The 17,662-nt window shown below is 42.1% G+C and overlaps 1 protein-coding gene across 2 annotated transcripts in view; it reads left to right on the forward strand.

The window, feature by feature from the left end:
* LOC118230332 overlaps positions 1-17,662 on the forward strand; it is a 47,432-nt gene that overhangs the window by 8,987 nt on the left and 20,783 nt on the right. The window contains exon 1 of one of the 2 annotated variants that reach the window (XM_035423229.1): positions 2,191-2,352. The exons of the other annotated variant lie outside the window; for it this stretch is intronic. Coding sequence (XP_035279120.1) covers positions 2,314-2,352 — 39 coding nt within the window. The 5' untranslated portion in view covers positions 2,191-2,313. Of the gene's footprint in view, positions 1-2,190; positions 2,353-17,662 lie in introns of those variants that run through there. 2 annotated transcript variants of the gene reach the window in all.

The following is a 17,662-nucleotide window of genomic DNA, read 5'->3' on the forward strand; positions in this document are numbered from 1 at the left end:
TTGTTTAACTTATCACGTTAATGCCTATAGGGAATATTTTATATAATTACAGAAAGTAAAAAAGAAAGAAGAATGAAAGGAAAAACAAGAAATATACTGGGCTGTGTGTTTGAACCCTAACTATTTTTGAATTTAGATTGTTATCAACATCTCAGTAATTATTGCAGAAATTATTAATTATTCAGTGGTTACCATATATGTAACCTTGTGCAAACCAAAAAAGCAAGGTGTCTCTTTCAAATATAGGCCAAAAGCTTTGTAATATTAGTGCACCTTACGCCCAAAGTGCAGAAGTAATTTGAACTAATCTGTAAAAATTCCTTTTTTTCCCCTTATTTTTGGGGAATTTCTACATAGGATGAAGGGCAAGATCCATCATCATGTTTCTGAACTTCGGATGAACTTGAACGCCCTGCTGCCCGCTTCCATTTGTCTTTTGCATAGGGGGGTCCACAGTTCGTCATGACACATTCTCCCTTCCAACATAAACTTGGGGTGGGATAAATCCTTTAAGTACTTCCAGGATAAACAGTGCATTGACCTGACCTTTACAATCGTGGAACTGTGCGCGAGTTATATTCCCCCGCAATTCACCCAAAATCCTGGAGTCTGACAATATTGAAAATTTCAAAACAAGTTCTGAAGCACTATTAGGCATCCCATTGTCTAGAGCAAAAGTGTGTGCCTTGCTGCTTGGGTGTGATTTATGTCAATCTTTAGTATGTGTCTTGTAGACTAGTGTTCAGACATCATTAAGTATAACAACAATCTCTCTCCATGCCAAAAAGGAAACACAGTGGCTACTGTCAAACCAGTCTACTAGTTGCTCTTTTCTTTCTTCTTTTTTCTACTTTCTTCTAAAACATCCCAGAGATACAGGACTTATTGTATACAGGATTGCTAATATATGTCACATGCACAACAATGGCCTTTCACACGGTCACTGAGTTCATTGTGTGTGAGTGTGCATCGGGTCTGAAGGGGCGAATCAAAGGCAGGGAGTCATCAGGCCATGGTCCGCAGGGTATCTCCTTTCCCAGCTGTAGAAGGACACTTTTCATGTCTTTCCCTCCTCTGAAGCTTCTGCCATTCATTTGCCCTGGGCAGCTGGTTTGGATGGACCCCCATCTTAAGTAGTCCGAGCCAACTTTATTCACTCTCTGCTCTGACAGCCCTTTTGATTCGCTCAATTTATGCTACGAGAGTGGAGTCCAGTGGGCTTGCGCCAGATAGTCCAGAATTTATAAGAAGCTGTTCCCTAAGCACGCCCTGAGTTGAAAAGCATAACCAACAGGAAAGGCCATGGTTAATTTTACTGATGACATGCTTTGTCCTTAAAGCAAAGAGATTATTTTAAAGCAAGTTTTTTAAAATTTATTTTGCACCATAATTAGTTTGCTGAACACTAAACAATGAACAGAATTATACAATGCAGATAAGGTTACCCAGAGTGCGTCCAAATGCTAAACAGAAAGATCATTTTGATTATTGTGAATCTGGATCTGGAAGTAATATGAATATGCATTTGCATTAATGTGCATGTCTAATGAAACTATTAAAACTAACATCATCATTTTAAACACAAATGAAATGCATTGGTTGAATGATAATAGTAAGATTGGATGTTGATTTTTTTTTTTTTTTTGGAGAATGGCCTTAAATGTCTGCTAATGCAATGTGATTATCTGAAAATGTCACCAGACCTTTGTTTGAAGAAAATACTTTTTCCCCCTATATTGGATAGATCGGTGAGTGTTCGGCTGACTCGAGCAGAATATTTATTTTTATTTATTGCATTTTCCCTTCTACCAAACTGCAAAAAAGCCCTGTAAGCATATCTTGTGGTGGCAGACCGCACTGCCATGCCCCATATTGAAACCTGTTGTCTGGATAATCCCCAGGTGTGTCTTTACACACAGACACACGCACAAAGCACACCTCTTTTGTGAAAGAGGAGGAGCCATACCTGTCTGACAGCTCTGGGCAAGGCATCCCCTCGCACCCAATTGGTCCTCCTCACCTAACCAGAAACTCCCCATTGGTCCTCCCCATCCTCGCGCGTGAACTATCTGGCTCAGCGGCACTTTTTAGATTTCTGGACGGACTTGCTTTTTTCGCTTTTTCTTTTTTTCTTTTTTTCTCCTCCCGTTCTCCAGGGAAGGGCTTTTCCTCCCTGCCCTGTTTTTCTTTTTTTTCCCCCTGTCTGTCGCAGACCGTACTGTGCTCAGTACAGTGTGAGAAGCAGCGGAGTGTTGTTCGGACTGGGGAGTTTGTGTTTACTGGAGGAAAGCCCTGTCTGTGAGGGTCAGTAGGATGCCAAGCTGGGGCTGTGGTGGCAGAACCATGTCACAGGTAAGAGACTGGGAGGAGGGCACTTGGGGAGGGGACCTGATGGAGCACCAAATAATCTAATACAAATTTCCAATGTGGTTTTTTTCTTCTTCTGCGATAGCTTGTTGATTTATTTACATACAGTAAGTAATTTTGTTCTTTTAACTAATGTTCAGTTATATCACACTACTTTAACTCCAGCTCGATATGCACATCTACCATGCATGAAATGTTTGCCACTCTTTGTGGGTCAGGTACCAGGTGCCAGCTCATGAATGCAGGCTCATGTTGCACCAGATTACCCCTGCCTACTGACTGCTGTGTCAGTATGCTGGCTACTGCTTCGGTGTCTGTTGTTTGTATATAGGTTGTTTATGTCCTGGTGTAGGCACACTTAATGTTTTAAGTGTTAGAGGGCTACTTCTGCAGATGGTGACCGTCTTGGCTGCCCCCATGCTCTGTCTGTCCCTGATGTAAATCTCCAATGGAGTCATTCTTTGTATGGTGTTCACTAAATCAACAGCCAGAGAAGAACTCCCTGTGCTCATAACGGGTGAATTTTGCAATTGTGGAAGATGTATCATCCTGTAGATACCAAAAAACCTCAAGGATTTTCTTGGAAAGATGCACGTTAAAAAACTTCTATGGAATGCTCGTTTTACATAAGACATCCACAACAGCAGTGAGGACACTATGAATACATCATGGCATGACAGTTGTTTGGAAAGTTATGTTAAGATCCTTTCCAGACAGTCTTTTTAAGGTGAGAAAACATTAAGGTTAAGTCCTGCTTGCTTAAACTTTCATATTGTGTTTACAGTATTAGTCTGTGATTGTACCTTTTGTAATTGCATGGTACCATATGTTTACAATTGATATTTGTACCTCTCTACTGAGAGTTAAGGCAGCCTGCCGCATCATGACTGAATGAATATTTGCTACTTATGATCTACAACATCACAGCCATTGTTATGTTTACCTTAATATGTCCTTGAATGTTTGCTTTACAGCAGGGTTTCAGTTAGCTGGGCTGTTGAGGTGTTACCCCTTGTAACTAATTGTATGCCTCTAAATCAGGGCTGTGCAACCCTGTTCCTGGAGATCTTTTGCCTTGTAGGTTTTTGTTTCAGCTCTAATTTTGCACACCTAATTCTTCTAATTAGTAGCTCAATGATATCTCTAGCTGTTGAATGAGGTGTGCTTTGTTAGGGTTAGAGTAAATACCTACAGGATGGCAGGTTTTTACATCCCTGCTCTAAATTGTGTATAAATCGCTGAGCTGTCTTCAACCTAATCCCGCTTCCAGACAGGATATATTATATGACATAACTTTTTTTTCCCTGTTAGTTGTGAGTTCTAATAGCTCACGTTGCATGTACTGGATATTTTGGTAAACCCTATTCAGGATTATTATCAGGTTAACTATTTAGATACTTTAGTCAATAATTCAAGAGCCCCAGATAAGAATTTGTAACACTCTTGAGTTCTTTAATGTGCGAGTAAAGCATTGGCACACTTAGCTCAGCAAGCAGCCTGTCACATTTGCCCTTCCACCTCATGCCACTCCCACAGCCCCCACCTCGGCAGTGCCACTGGCACCCGGAGTGGAAAAGCTGTCACCCAGACAGATCTCTCAGGATGAGCACAATGTCCCTCAATCTTTCTGTGACCTTCACAATGAAGGGCTAGATTGCATGTGTCCGAGTCAATCATCCTGTTAAAACACATTTAAAAAAATGATAAGACAAAATAAGTTGTTTGACTTGCTTTGTATTTCATAAATAGCAGACAAAACAAAAGGTTCAAGGTGGTGGTGTTTTCAACCCTCCCTTCCAAACTGAGCAGTTGTGCTTTTTTAGTATTCACAATATTTTTGCTAAGTGTTCCACACAAGGCCTGTTATGTATGTAAATAACTTGTTGCCAGGATCAGGGTCACTGAGAGGTTAGGGTGCAAAGATCAGGGTGCATCCCGAGGGAACTGATGACATTGTTCATAGCCAGGTGCTGAAAATAGCCTGGCTCAATGGAATGCATTGAGACATTGTGTACCTATTTACAGTGAAGAGGGAGAATGCGAAAGATATTCTAAAAATGCAATTTAATATAAACTGTTGTCGCATCTAATTGCACCTCATTGTGTAGACGAGGTGTTAGTCAGAGATCAGCCCCTCTGACATCTTCCTCACCTTTACCGTTTAGCCAACATGAATTCTGACTGAAGATCTTGCATTGTGGTCAGAGGTGGCTGTGGACGTGTTTCAGTTTTCAAACCTCTTCACCTGAACAATCCAAGCTGTAATATGATGGCTGCCCACTGGCTTTTTCAGAACTCTCGTGCAACACTCCAATAGACACAAAAGTGGGGGAACGTTAGTGGAAAGTTTTCTATTGTGTGAGCAGGCATGCGGCAGCGAAACATTTCACAGCTGCTGTCATCATGGGCTAAGCAGCTGTTGCAATGCACGAGACCCCCCCACACACCCCCCCCCCTCCTAAAAAATAACATAGCTGAATAATGCAGGCCAGAGTTTAAAATAGCAAATGAAGCGTTTGGCATTAGGATGACGAACAGTGCATCCAGTGTTGGTGGAGCCATTCAGCCCTTTTCCCGATGGGCAGCAGGGCTCTTTGTTCTTCTGATCTCCCAGCTGCATGGTGTAGATCCAGGCAGCCCTTGTGGAAAGGCGGGCCTGTTGGTCTGGGAGAAAATAATACTCTGGGAAAGTGTTTGGTAAGATCCATCAGGTTTGTTAATTAGCTTCTCAAGAGTGATTGACCTTTATGTATGCTTGGTTACTGTTTGAACTTTATCAGGAAATGTCACATATAAATATATATAATATGTCCATTAACTGTAACCTGCTAGGCAATTTCAGAGAGAATAGGCCCAGGCACCAACACCTGCTCAGTTTCCTGTTGGGATCGTAGTGTCCTACAGGGGTCAGAGGTCAGAGGTCAGGGCAAGCTAGGACCACTGTGCCAGGCATGGTTTGCTGTCCCGGACTATGATGGATGTGATGATCTGTCGTTTCCTCTGTTAGTACATGTGCTCCCTCTCCTCATTGATATAAATGTGAGCGACATCTTGGCCTCTGAATTCCACTTAATATTTTTAAGCTCCTTACAGGGCTTGGCAGCACAATCTCCGGCCCAGTAACTTATGTCGAGTTGATCTGAACCAGGCTGAACTGTTTTATGTTTTCCACGTCTGAAAAGTCAGTGTGTAAAGACAGTAAGGGTCCCCTCCCAATACTTGCACGCATGCACATACAGTTGCTGGCATGTGAAAATAGTTGCTGTAATATACTTATTTATTAGGTATTCTTCCACAATGGATGATATGTTATGTGAATATATCATTCGTGTGTTGATATTCCTGTTTCTGTCAGTATTATAAAAACATTATTACACATTCAGACCACCAAAAGCTTTAAAACCCAAATCCCTGACCATTTTGAAATGATTACTGTAGTTCGTTGTGGAGAAAAAAATTCTGTGAGTATCCTACGATAGATCACCTACCTCTTACGTAACCCATGCTTCTGTACTGTGTTTGTCCTAATACAGACATTTCTCGTGTCCGCCTGACCCCACGTACGCATTAGCTGTCACACTATCAGTACTGCAATGTTCTGAATGCAGTCTGTGTCAGTCTGTCTTTATCAGATGGGAGGCTGTCTTCCATCCAAACGTTCCTAGACATGTTAGTGGGCTGATGTTTTGTTTTTTTCTTGCGAAACATTTCAAGCCATGAAAGTTGGCTGTAATGAAAATGTGATCACCCCCGGTTGACCACCATAACCAAACCACACCACCTAGAACTACGGTGACCAACCATGAAGGCTTGACCCACTTCCCTTGACATATTCAGTGCAAGGGCCTAAAGGTGAAACATCAGTTTGTGCGCACTCCAGTTTGTGCTGCAGGGTCTAGCTTTCAGAATGCTAAGCTAAGTTTTGTTGTGTTTGATGTCATTGAAAGCTGAGGGTCTCCCTGTCTCCTGGAAGTGGGAAGCTGATTGAGTCCAGTCCTCTCTCCCCCCTCCGTTGCCTCTCCTAGCTTGCAGAACAAATCGCTCCTTTCCAGCTCCCACACTGCTGTGTCCGGTCTTGCTACGATCCAGCTGCCAACTGGCTGTCAGCTCCAAGGGGCTTTATAATACCCAGTCTTCTAAACAGCTTCTCTATAGTACCATCATCATAGATATGCTGCTATTCCAGTTGTTCATTTAAATGGTTGGCTCCTCTATGGAACTGTTATCTATTATGCTCGATGGGGCTCCCTTTTAGTTATTTACTTACTTTCTTATCTAATTTACAAGGCCATCAAAGCAAGATACCATTGGTGTCGCACAAAAACCTTGTATCTCAAAGAAATTGAATGGAACAGCTCTAAAACTGTATTTTTTCCCCATTTACCGACGCAACATGATGTTTTTCTTTCATGTGGGGTTTTGAACCAGTGTTACTAATTGTTGAGTTATAAGGTATTTAGAGCGCAGAGCTGGTTGTTCTGGGAACTTGTCTTTTTCGCACATTCAGAGTACTTTTAAAAAGACAAGATCCCTTCTTTGGAACCGGGCCGTGTCTTAATCTCACGGTGCCGACACAATGACTTAATCCGACATTAGACGGACCTCCCATGCACTCGGGTTACAGAACTGAACACCTCCACAATGAAAAGGGCGCCGCCGCAGCTGTGACATGACCGCGCTTTGTACCCCGTCTGGCTGGCACCGAGCACGCCCGGTTATATAAGAAAGCTTAACCCAGGGAAAAGCGTGTGGCTGGATGCGCCAAGTACGTGCCACTGACGTACACTGAAGTATCTTCTGTACAAGGGTCACCGCTTTTATATCGTTACAGCCAACAGAACACTTTCCAGTGAGCCCATTCTCAAACCATAGTGTCGCGCTTTTGGTGGTGGCGCTTCTGTTGTAAGATCATTGTGAAGTACTGTACTGCCCCAATATTTTCTGCGTCTGTCCATATTTTACTCCCTCCCTCTCCCACAGGTAGTGAGAGTTTTAAAAAATGTAAAAAAAAATTACTCAAAACAAAATGTAATTGTGAGGACTATCTTAATCACTGTTTCATACTTGCTTGGGCTTTCACCCCAAGCCCTTGGCCCACATGGTAGCAGGGTTGTATAAACAAGTCTCTCCAGGCTGGTGCTTCCAGTACAGTACAGTATTTTGGGTTAATGGGATCTGAGGGCATAAATCTGGCTTATTATCTTAAACTGTCTGCAGGTGCTGCATTTCTCCATTTCTCCCCTTCTCTTTGGACTGGAGTTCACCTGGTGTGACTCCATCATGGAATTGTGGTGAAGGGTTGCAGTTCAGTAGAAAAAGCACAGGCGTGGTGCCAGCGTGCAGTCTATCCATCCATCTCCTGCATGGGAACGTGTTCAGAAGGGGGCTCTTGTTTCCACTTCCGTTTTCGGACTCAAAATATCTTTCTTTGGCTGACCCTCTGTGTGCTGCTGAGACATGGGAGCTGTCTGTGTGCATGAGAGACAGAGGTACATCATGAGCATGCATGTATGTTTTTGTCAAAGACCTGTGGATGAGTGTGTATGCAGATGTGTTTGTGTATGTGAGTGCATGCACGTGTTGTTTACAAAGGTGTGTGTGTGTGTGTGTGTGTGTGAGCGAGCTACGTGGGTGAAAGTGTATTTTTATACTGTATTTATTTTTAACTGTATTTTCTATGTGCTGTTGTGTGTGTGCATGCTTGCCGGTGTTGAAAGCCCAACACTTCCCTTGATGTTCTTGGGCCCGTAGGCCAAGCCAAAGGGGGTGTGAGCCAAAGGCAGTTCCTGTAGAGAGTATCTCTTACGATGACTGACCATGTCAGCAGGGGGGAAAGGCAGGGAAATGAGAGTGACAGTAATGACTGGCCTCTCATTCTCTCTCTGTTCCTCTGGTTACTCTACCTACTGATTAAAGATCTGCGGTGAGGTTCAGATACAGGCCAGGGCACACAGAAGGTACCAGAACTTTACTGAAAACAGACAGAGCAGCCTGATAAACTGCGCTTAACCAATAAGGGTTGAATCTGCCATTGTGCCTGCAGTGACAGAGTATTTAAACTCCTTGCTAAGGGACTGAATGTGTGTCTGTCATTCTAAGTGCAGTTACTTTAGTGAGGTTTTTAACCTCACTAAAGTACTCTGTAAAAGGCTGTTAAATCTTGTTAAACTGACAGTGGATGAGGTCCAAATTGCTTGGTTACAAAGGATTATTGCATGTTTGTGTGTGTGTGTGTGTGTGAGAGATTTTCTTTCCATGTGTTTATCAGATTCTGTGTGCGTGTGTGTGTGTGTGTGTGTGTATGTGCGTGCATGTGTGGCTATTTGTGATGCTGCACTTTGCCCTGTGTGTTCTTGGTGTTCACCAAGAATATCCGGAAGCCGTCCACCCATTTGGTTCTCTGAAATAAAGCCGCTGGATTTTCTTCATTCAGGCAGCTGTCAGGGCTGCTGTCTGAGGCAAAGAGCTGTGCTCCAGTGCATCCTCACTCTCCCGGCCAGTGCACAGGAGCCAGAAAAGCCCACTGATAAAGAACGCCAGCAGCTTTGGTTCTGGTGACAAAACATGACAGGATAAAGAATTACCAGCCTCAATGTTGACTGCAGTATAGACTGGACTAGAAGGGAGACCACACTGCTGTGACAGAAAACCTCAGAAACAAGGGCTTTGTATTGTATTTCGCCACAACAGAGCATGGTGTAGACTTTCAAGAGTTTCATGATTTCATTAAAAATGTTAATGGCATTACCATATCATTAAAAAGGCTGGGCAGGTGAGACTTTTCCAATTATGCAGCAACATTCAAAGTTGCGGGTAATCAAATATATTGTACTTTGCTCATTTAAAAGAAGATAAATGAGAATATCAAGAGACAGAGTTTTTATAAAATCAGTTGTGCTCCGAGGCTTTTACAAGGGCCAAAATTGAACAGTGCCCCAAACCTCGTTTGTAATGCAAATGAGGGAGCAAACGAGTAATTATTCCCTGTTTAATGGGGTTACCGTGGAGACATGAGGGCCTCAATCTCACAGGACCTCGAGAGAAGCTTTCTCACAGTCGCCAAGACTACTGCACCCCCAGCCCTCCCTGAGACCCCATCTCACACACATGCAAGCACACACACACACACACACAGACACACACACACACACACACACACACATACTCATGTGCATACACACCCACCTGGAGATGTATGACTTTTTGGGTGACAATGTTACCACACAGTTTGCCGCTGTGTTGAGGGTTATAGGGTCCCCTAGAAGCAGAGTCATTCCTTATGGGATTAATCACTAACAGGCCCAGCTTTTTTGATGTTAACAGATTCAGACTAATGCCTATGAGAGTTGTGGCCCTGGTGAGAATTTGGAACCTTGTTTTTGACCCCATCAGCCAAATAGGTCAGCTTTGACCACCTGTATCTCTTTAACAGCTAGCTTGCCATTTGAGCTCAGTACTAGGATCATAAATATATTTGCCCCTTTTGGCATAAGTTTCAACTCATTTCCGTCAAAATACATGGAGGTCAAGTAAAAAAAGAATTTGAAAGCAATAAAAACTATTTATTTTGTATGAAACTGACTTTGCTACGAGTTTAGCAGATGTGGATTGGTGAATTTGAGTGCATAGAATGCTTTGTGAATTCAGCTTGGCTTTTGACCTTTACTTGCTTATGCATTTTAGACTGATTTCAACATCCAAAAAGGCACTATGCCTGCACACATTTATTTGTTGAAAATACCCTAGAGGGAAATGAAAAAATAAATTGATTGCAACCAAAAAGGGAGGAGGAGGGGCAGTTCTCTGCTGTTTGATTTGATGGATGGGAATCTCTATGTAACAATTTATCCTAATTAGGAATATTTCAAAATCAAAATGCCAACTGTAGTATAAACACAGCATGATTACTTGCTGTTACTGTCTGTTACTACGATACGCCACTTAACAGCAAACGAACACAGCGCCAGAGAGAGTCACATGTAACATATGTATTTCAAGTATGCAGAACATCTACGGCCCATCTGCACAGTTACATGCATGTACGAGAGAGATATCGTTTGTGTACTCTAGATTTTTTGGGGGGGCATTCCCTCCCTGCTGGAAGCAGAACATTGTGCCCCTGGAATTTTCACATTTTCCCAGGCTGTTGTAATGTTTCTGGAGTCATAAACTCTCAGCTTTTTTTCCACAGAAAAAGCCTAAGCTGTTTTTTTAGCTGTATATCTTTTTTATTTAGCGTTTTTGCCACACTACCTGCATGGCACGGAATGTGCGTGAATACAAACTGAAGTCCCTTCCTGTTAACGTTAAACGCTGAACGTTTAACTTACCTGTTAAGATGCTGTGTATGTCTGTTATGTTTTCGTAACGCCCAAGCTAGTAATTTGCTGACATGTTAATGTCAGCTGTTGAAGTGCAGGTATGCCAATATTTCTCACAAGTGGAAGAAACGTTTTTGTTTTGCTGCACAGACCTCTGACAAGCCCTTGTTTTAATGGTGAGCAGTCCTCCCTCAACTCGTGCCCTCTCATCATTAAGCACTGATTGCTTTGCTCTCCTCACAGATAACATTCACCCAGCCATCTACCACCAAACCAGTTGTGTTACATTTGGAGTTTGGTCTGATAAGAGAGTATCCATTTTGTGTGAAGAAAAAAAGTTGCTTCCTCAAAACATGAAAAGCACATGAAACATGTATGTGCAATGATACACAATACACAATGTAATGATGTGCTTACACTGTGATAATATTGCCTGGGGATGGAATTAATTGGCCAAGGTGACTGTATTTGGCCATATGACAAATTATCCCAGCTGGTCACTCAAGCACCCACCACCATCTTGCTCAAGCTGCACATGACGTTTTTCTTTTGACTCATGACTGTGGGCTGTGAAAAGAAGCAGTGGTTTGATAACGCATTATTTGGAGGATAGCACTCTTACTGAATTGTCTGTGCTCTTCTAAATCTTAAAATCAGAGAACAAAGAAGAGCATCTAGTATTTGGAAGCAGAAGTATTTTTGGAAGTATTTTTAAAAATAATTTGACTTTCAAGTTGTCTACTCTGAGCATCGTACATAGTTAAATGATCCAATGAATCACCAATGTTGCGTTGTATTCCAGAAATTTCTCATGCTCTATGAAATTTAGAGAGCTCGATCCTAAGAAGCCTTTACCTGCCCAGCACTAAAAAACATAGAGTTTGACAGCTTTTAATGAGAGAATATCTTTGAATCTGAAAATAATGCAGTCACTCCCTCTCCCTAGAGAACCCTAAACCATTGAGATCATTTCCAGTTGGTTTAAATTATTTCATGTAATGCTTCTCAAGTAACAAAGTGTGTGTCTCTCACACGGATTAACAGTGAATGCATTGTTCCATTGCAATTTAGTTGGTCCTAAAAAAAACAAGTTTGCCTTATTGTGCTATACATGACAACCTGTCCTGCCCCACCACTGCCTGTTCCCAGTAACTGCAGGTGTACAGAGGCGAGACAATCATAATTATTGTCTGCATCTAAATGAAGTGAAATGTACATTTAAATTAATTCAGCTGGTGTGTTGGCAGCTTTTCTTTGACGTTCCAGGTAAATTCGGAAGTTGCACACCTGGCACCTTACCCAGAAGCTATCATTCTTCTATCCTTTGCCAAAACCAGGTACAACCATATGTAAGAATCATTCTCAGCAGATTCAGTGTCAGTGTCAGCAATGACATCATTTTGCCAAGGCAATCTCAGACCGACCTCGGGTCACCTGTGAAACAGCCATTTGTCAGGAAGGTTTTGTTTTGACAATCCATGGTGGTTAGTTGGGTATGAGGGTCGTTTGTTCAAAGTAACCACTCTCTTCCTTTATTTATGAAATAAGCATCAGCTTTCTTGACAATGCACTGCTCATTTTGATTATTTGAGGGGGTACATTCCAGGGAACGTGCTTTGTTGGACATCCTGCATGCACACCTTGAGGCAAAACACACTATGCAATTGTGCCAACAGGTTTATCGTCAAATAAAAAACAATGCCTTGTAGGAGGTAGGTCATAAAGGCTATAATGACAGGGTCTATGTTGATCTATTTTTTCAGTATTGCCAAAAGTCTGCGAGTGCATTATTACATTTGATTCATCCTGTTTTATTGGTGCTGTATGTTTATGTTTGACTCCACCCTTCTGTTGTGTCACGGAAGTGTGTTGATGTTCGTAGTTATTTTAAGGGCATATTAAAACGATTCTCAGTGCATTGAGATATATCTCGTGGTGAATTGTGATTTCTCACAGTGAGCTGTGATTTTTTTTGTGGTATTTATTGAATCTATTGTATGCTGTGGTTCTCAAAAGTTGTCAGAAGCTGATGTATCAGCTAATATTTCCCCCCCAAATTCTACGTTGCCTCGGGGTCAGGGTGAAGTCAAACAAATTCATTTTGACTTTTAAACTTTGAAAGTCTCTGTGCAAAATAAACTGGGGGATGGGTGAATTTGGGGTTAGAGTCATCATATCCACCATGATGTTCCAAGTACCTTTGACCTTTGTCTCAGCTGGCTCCGGCCTCTTAACCCTGTACCCTGTGGTCATGTTTTAGTGTGTCATACATGTCAGATTGTGGTGAAATTCAGTGGTCTGTGAAATATGTGGATTGGCTAATGTAATGAGTCAAGTTAATGTTATAGGTCATCCATGGTAATTACAGATCAGTGTATGAGTACAGTATCTGTATGATGCCCTGAAGTTTGTGTGTGGACATTTGAAAAATGAGAGTGTGTGCAAGAGACTGTGGGTTAGTAGGTGGTTTGTGATTAAATGATTGTGTGTGCGTGTGTGTGTGCATGCGTGCGAGCATGTGTGTGCGAGTGTGTGTGTGTGGGTGCGTGTATGCGTGCGTGCGTGCGTGTGTGTGTGCATGCGTGCGAGCATGTGTGTGCGAGCATGTGTGTGTGTGCGTGTGTGTGTGTGCGTGTGTGCGTGCGTGCGTGTGTGTGCGTGCATGCATGTGTGTGTGTGCATGCGTGCGTGAGATCTGTCAGATTGAGTGAGGCATGCTAGTGACTTCAGTCTGGCTTTAGCCTGGGGCAGTGAGATTGGGGGTTTTTTAATTACAGTAATTTCACTGTTTGCTCAGATCGTAGATATTTCTCCCTTTTGTCTTTCTGACAGTGTAACAGCAGAGCTCAGGCTGACTATGAGCAGATCATATCTCTTTGTCACTGCCAACACAATGCATAGTGACACAAGCATACGGCCACCACTGGCACAGATCACCCGGGGAGCACTTAGTCAGACCAGGCCAAGAGTGCAACTGTCACTTTGCCTTTCGCATTTTGATATAGGGAGTCTAAATACCACATCCCAATGATTCATATTAAATTCACAAAACAGGGACTGTCAGTGCATCATGAGAAAGAGGCCTGTCTCACTGCAAGGTTGACTGAACGGGAAAAAAAGGTTGGGGGACTCTCCCTGCTTGAGGAATTGTTGGAGTCCACATTTGGTGCCAGATTGTGCTGATTGGCTGCAGTTCACCGCTGGGCTTGGATAATAACCAAGAAGTCATTATTGTCTCCTTGGGAACAGGAAGGATGTTATCTCCATGGCCATTGTCGGGACAGTGAATAGCCTGTTGTTCTGGGCAGTGGGGGGTGATTTTTGTGTGCGTGAATGTGTGTGTATGTGTGTAGACTATGACAGAGGAGGATCTGATCCTTATGAGGTTTTCAGATAATTAAAATACAATGAAAATCTGAACCACAAGGGGGATTCTGTAAGAAAACAAAACCCAAGGAAAGTTTTCAGTTGCATGCACAATTTACAAATAAACATCAAAAGGACCCTTGTGTTCTTGATGCATCCAATCATACAGTTTTTAAATTCTTTTTTAGCATGAATCCTCCTTTTTTTCCTTTCAAAATTGTACCTGGCAATGGTACTGAGGTCTCTCAGTGCATGTGGCACACTGCAGCTGAAGTGTCTGGACTCCACCAATGCATGTGATGGAGAGCCAATGACTCTTTTAGACACTACAGGCCACATAGTACTACAGAAGAGTTGGCACAGACCAGAGACGTCTCTCTTATTGATAAAAACGGGTTGCCTGTGTGGGCGCCTGACGTGTTATTGGGTGGACTAGATGAAGCTTGAATATAAATAATTTGGCCTACCCCTAGCTGGACAGAGCCAAGTGTGTCTTGCTGTTGGCCAGAGTCAGTCAGTGATTTGGCCTTGATGGAAATTGGTGATACACTTATGTTGAGTCCCTTTCCCAACTGAGCCATTCAGGAGCCATAATAAACTATTTTTACGGTGCTCTTTTGAAATATTTAATGTCTGTCCTGAATTAAAATTAGGTTTACATGTTATACATGTTCCTTTACGTTACACATTAGAAGTCATTTAAAGTTAAAGTACTTCTTTTAAGTGAATAGTTCAAAGTGCTGTGGATTCCTGAAGTCCAGGGGTTTTTCGGTTCAGCTCTCTCAGAGGTACATGCGAGTCCAGAGGTGCAGTGGGTTTGCCAATTTTACCAGCACTGACAGATTGATGCTGCAAATATGAAGCATCTGGTACCACGTTCTTTCATCTTGGATACTCATATCACATTCCACCCCTGGCCTGGGCACAGTTTGGTTATTCTTTCTAATTCGTCCATCTTTTCTCCTCACAAAATGAAGCCACAAGAGCAGCAAAGTGCAAGTTGCTTTCCAAAACTCCACATCAGGAGGTTCTCAAATGAACCAATCCAACTTTTCACACGGCACACGCACACTGACAGGTTATTTGACATTGTTTTATTATTTATATGGTGCCTTGTTCAGTCTATTCACTTAAAGTGTTCACAACTACACAACCTACACATTATGTGTGAAGGTCAAGGCTTTATTTCAGCTGGGTCTTTGCTGAAGTCATTCAGCATAAACTATTGACCTTGCTCATGGATATAAAAGCAGGGGTAAAAACTCAAAAATATGTAGGACTCTGTGGATTCCTCCAGCCTCAGTGGCACAATGCAATAATATGCACTGTAGCTGCAACCAAGCTTCTGTGCCAAAATTTGCTAAAGTTATCATTTTCTGACTTGCATATTGTGAGCTAGCCACAAAAAAAATCATTACCTAACTGTGGCCCTATTTTAAATAATAAGAATATGTTTTATTTATGAAGTGTTTTCCATGTTTCAAATATCAATGTGCACGATGAAAATTAAATATTTTTCAAAGATGAGCCTTAGAAAACTGCTTTAGGGGCCCAATCACAGTGATTTGCCCTTTAAAAAAGAAAAAATATAAGCCAAGTTATCTTGTGTTATACATTTGTGATTTGGAAAAGCCTGGGAACTGTGGGTCACATGGTGATTGGCCGAGCAGTAGTTTAATTGTGCATAATTGGTTCTTGTGAGGCGGACTGGGGTGGGACTGCTCTGTTCAATAGAGGAACAGATTTTGAATGAATGCCCAGCTCTCAAATTACAAGGGCCGATGAGTCCATGGTGCTTACTCTGCCACTTTAGAATCACCTGCTGCTCTGCCTTCAGATTTTTCTGCCCTTTCTCCCTTCTGACGTTTTAAGAAAAGAAGAGGGGAGGTATATTCTTTTCCTCATTGAATTCTCACCTTTCTATAAGCTGGCAGCACTGTGCCTTCGATTAAGATTTGGCCCTGCCATTCAGATCTGCTTTCCTGATGATGATGTCAGATGTCTGTATAAGTGTAACAGACATCGTTGTCATATTGGCTTAAAACCTGCAGACACGCCCGCCACCCGACACGTGGGGTTTTTGAAAGTGGGGTTGTGGCTGAGCACTGTCAGTGCCAGCGCTTCCGGCAGTAGGTGTGTCTTCTCAAAGTCACAGCAAGGAACACAACATCCTGCCATGCCCTGGACTCATGCCCTAAAATCACTTCCGTGATTCGTTTGAATTTTCAGCTGTGAACCATCGAGCCTCTGGTCTCTTACCTCTGACAAGGATTTGTCACATCTGTGGTTCTAAATTTGCTTTCTTTTTTCTTCCGTAAACAGTATTACATCCATGACTTGGGTGTGAACCCAGGTTTTCTTTAAACAATTACCAGGGCATTACCAGTACATGGTAGATCCAACAAAAACTCAGTAAAACAATCATTGTTACAAAAATATTTATCGCTTCATGAAGTTAAATTTCATTTTTGATGTATGGTTATGTGCTGAGGATCGGAAAACAATGGAACATTGTTTAAACAAGTCATTAACAGGCTGGTGAAAATTAGTTTTCCTCCTCTGCTGCAGTGGTTCCCCATCCAGAGAATAAGCTGGTTCATGTACTGCAATCGAGATGCTACAGATGGTGTAAAAAAATATATAAGCTTCAGAACCCAATAAAAAAATTTCATTTGAAATGTATGGTGTTGGAGAAATGTATGGTGTTTGGATGGGGTTTTTGAGCCCCCTGTGTATTCTAGTTTTCACATTACCATTGGGAGACAGCAGGGGGCATCCTGTAGCAGTACTGTCAGCGTTCCTCCAAACAAGACTGAAAACACTGAGAACATACTTTTAATTACACACCAACCCACAATAATAATAATAATAATAATAAAAGTATAACATGATTTTTTCAGTTCTACAGCGTGGGATTTTTGAACAGTTATATCCCTTTACTATTTTATAAGTATTTGCCTTATTGTCTTCCAAACGTCTCTAGCAGTATAGTAATTCCTGTTACCAACCAGAACCAGAGCCAACTGTAATGTTCAACCTGAACAGATGCAGAGACGGAACTTTCAGTGTTAAGAATACGCAGCCTTTTAATTCCCACATGCCAGGCCCTTTGTACAAGAAATGTTTGTGCTGTCTCTCTCCTGACCATGTGTGGGGTTCACCCTCTTGCCTGTCAGTACTGCTGGGAGCTGCAGTGGATTTCTAAAGCCACTCTTTTTATTTCTTCTATTTAGGCATTCACACTTGGTTGAAAACCCTGTGACACAACAGACTGATTCCTCAGGAGAGACGAAGGGAAATAGAAAGAAGGAAAGCAAAGAACGATAGGATAGAGAGAGAGAACAGGCTATTATTTAACCCTGCTGATGAGTCTTGTGTAAGTTTGTTCCATGTACGTTGAGTAATGTTTGCGTATCTTATGTGGCTCAGATCAGCAAATCTCATCACTGCGTCGCTGACCTCAGGTTAGCTTGTTTCAGGTAGACACCTATTAGAAAAACACTGGCAGGGATTCACTCAACATTCCTTAATGTTGACTAACAATCAAAAGCAATAATTTGTTCTTTAAACACAGTTTGTGAAGTTAAGCAATCACTGAAACTAACTTG

This window comes from Anguilla anguilla, chromosome 6 (assembly GCF_013347855.1).
Source record: "Anguilla anguilla isolate fAngAng1 chromosome 6, fAngAng1.pri, whole genome shotgun sequence".
NCBI classification, from domain to species: domain Eukaryota; kingdom Metazoa; phylum Chordata; class Actinopteri; order Anguilliformes; family Anguillidae; genus Anguilla; species Anguilla anguilla.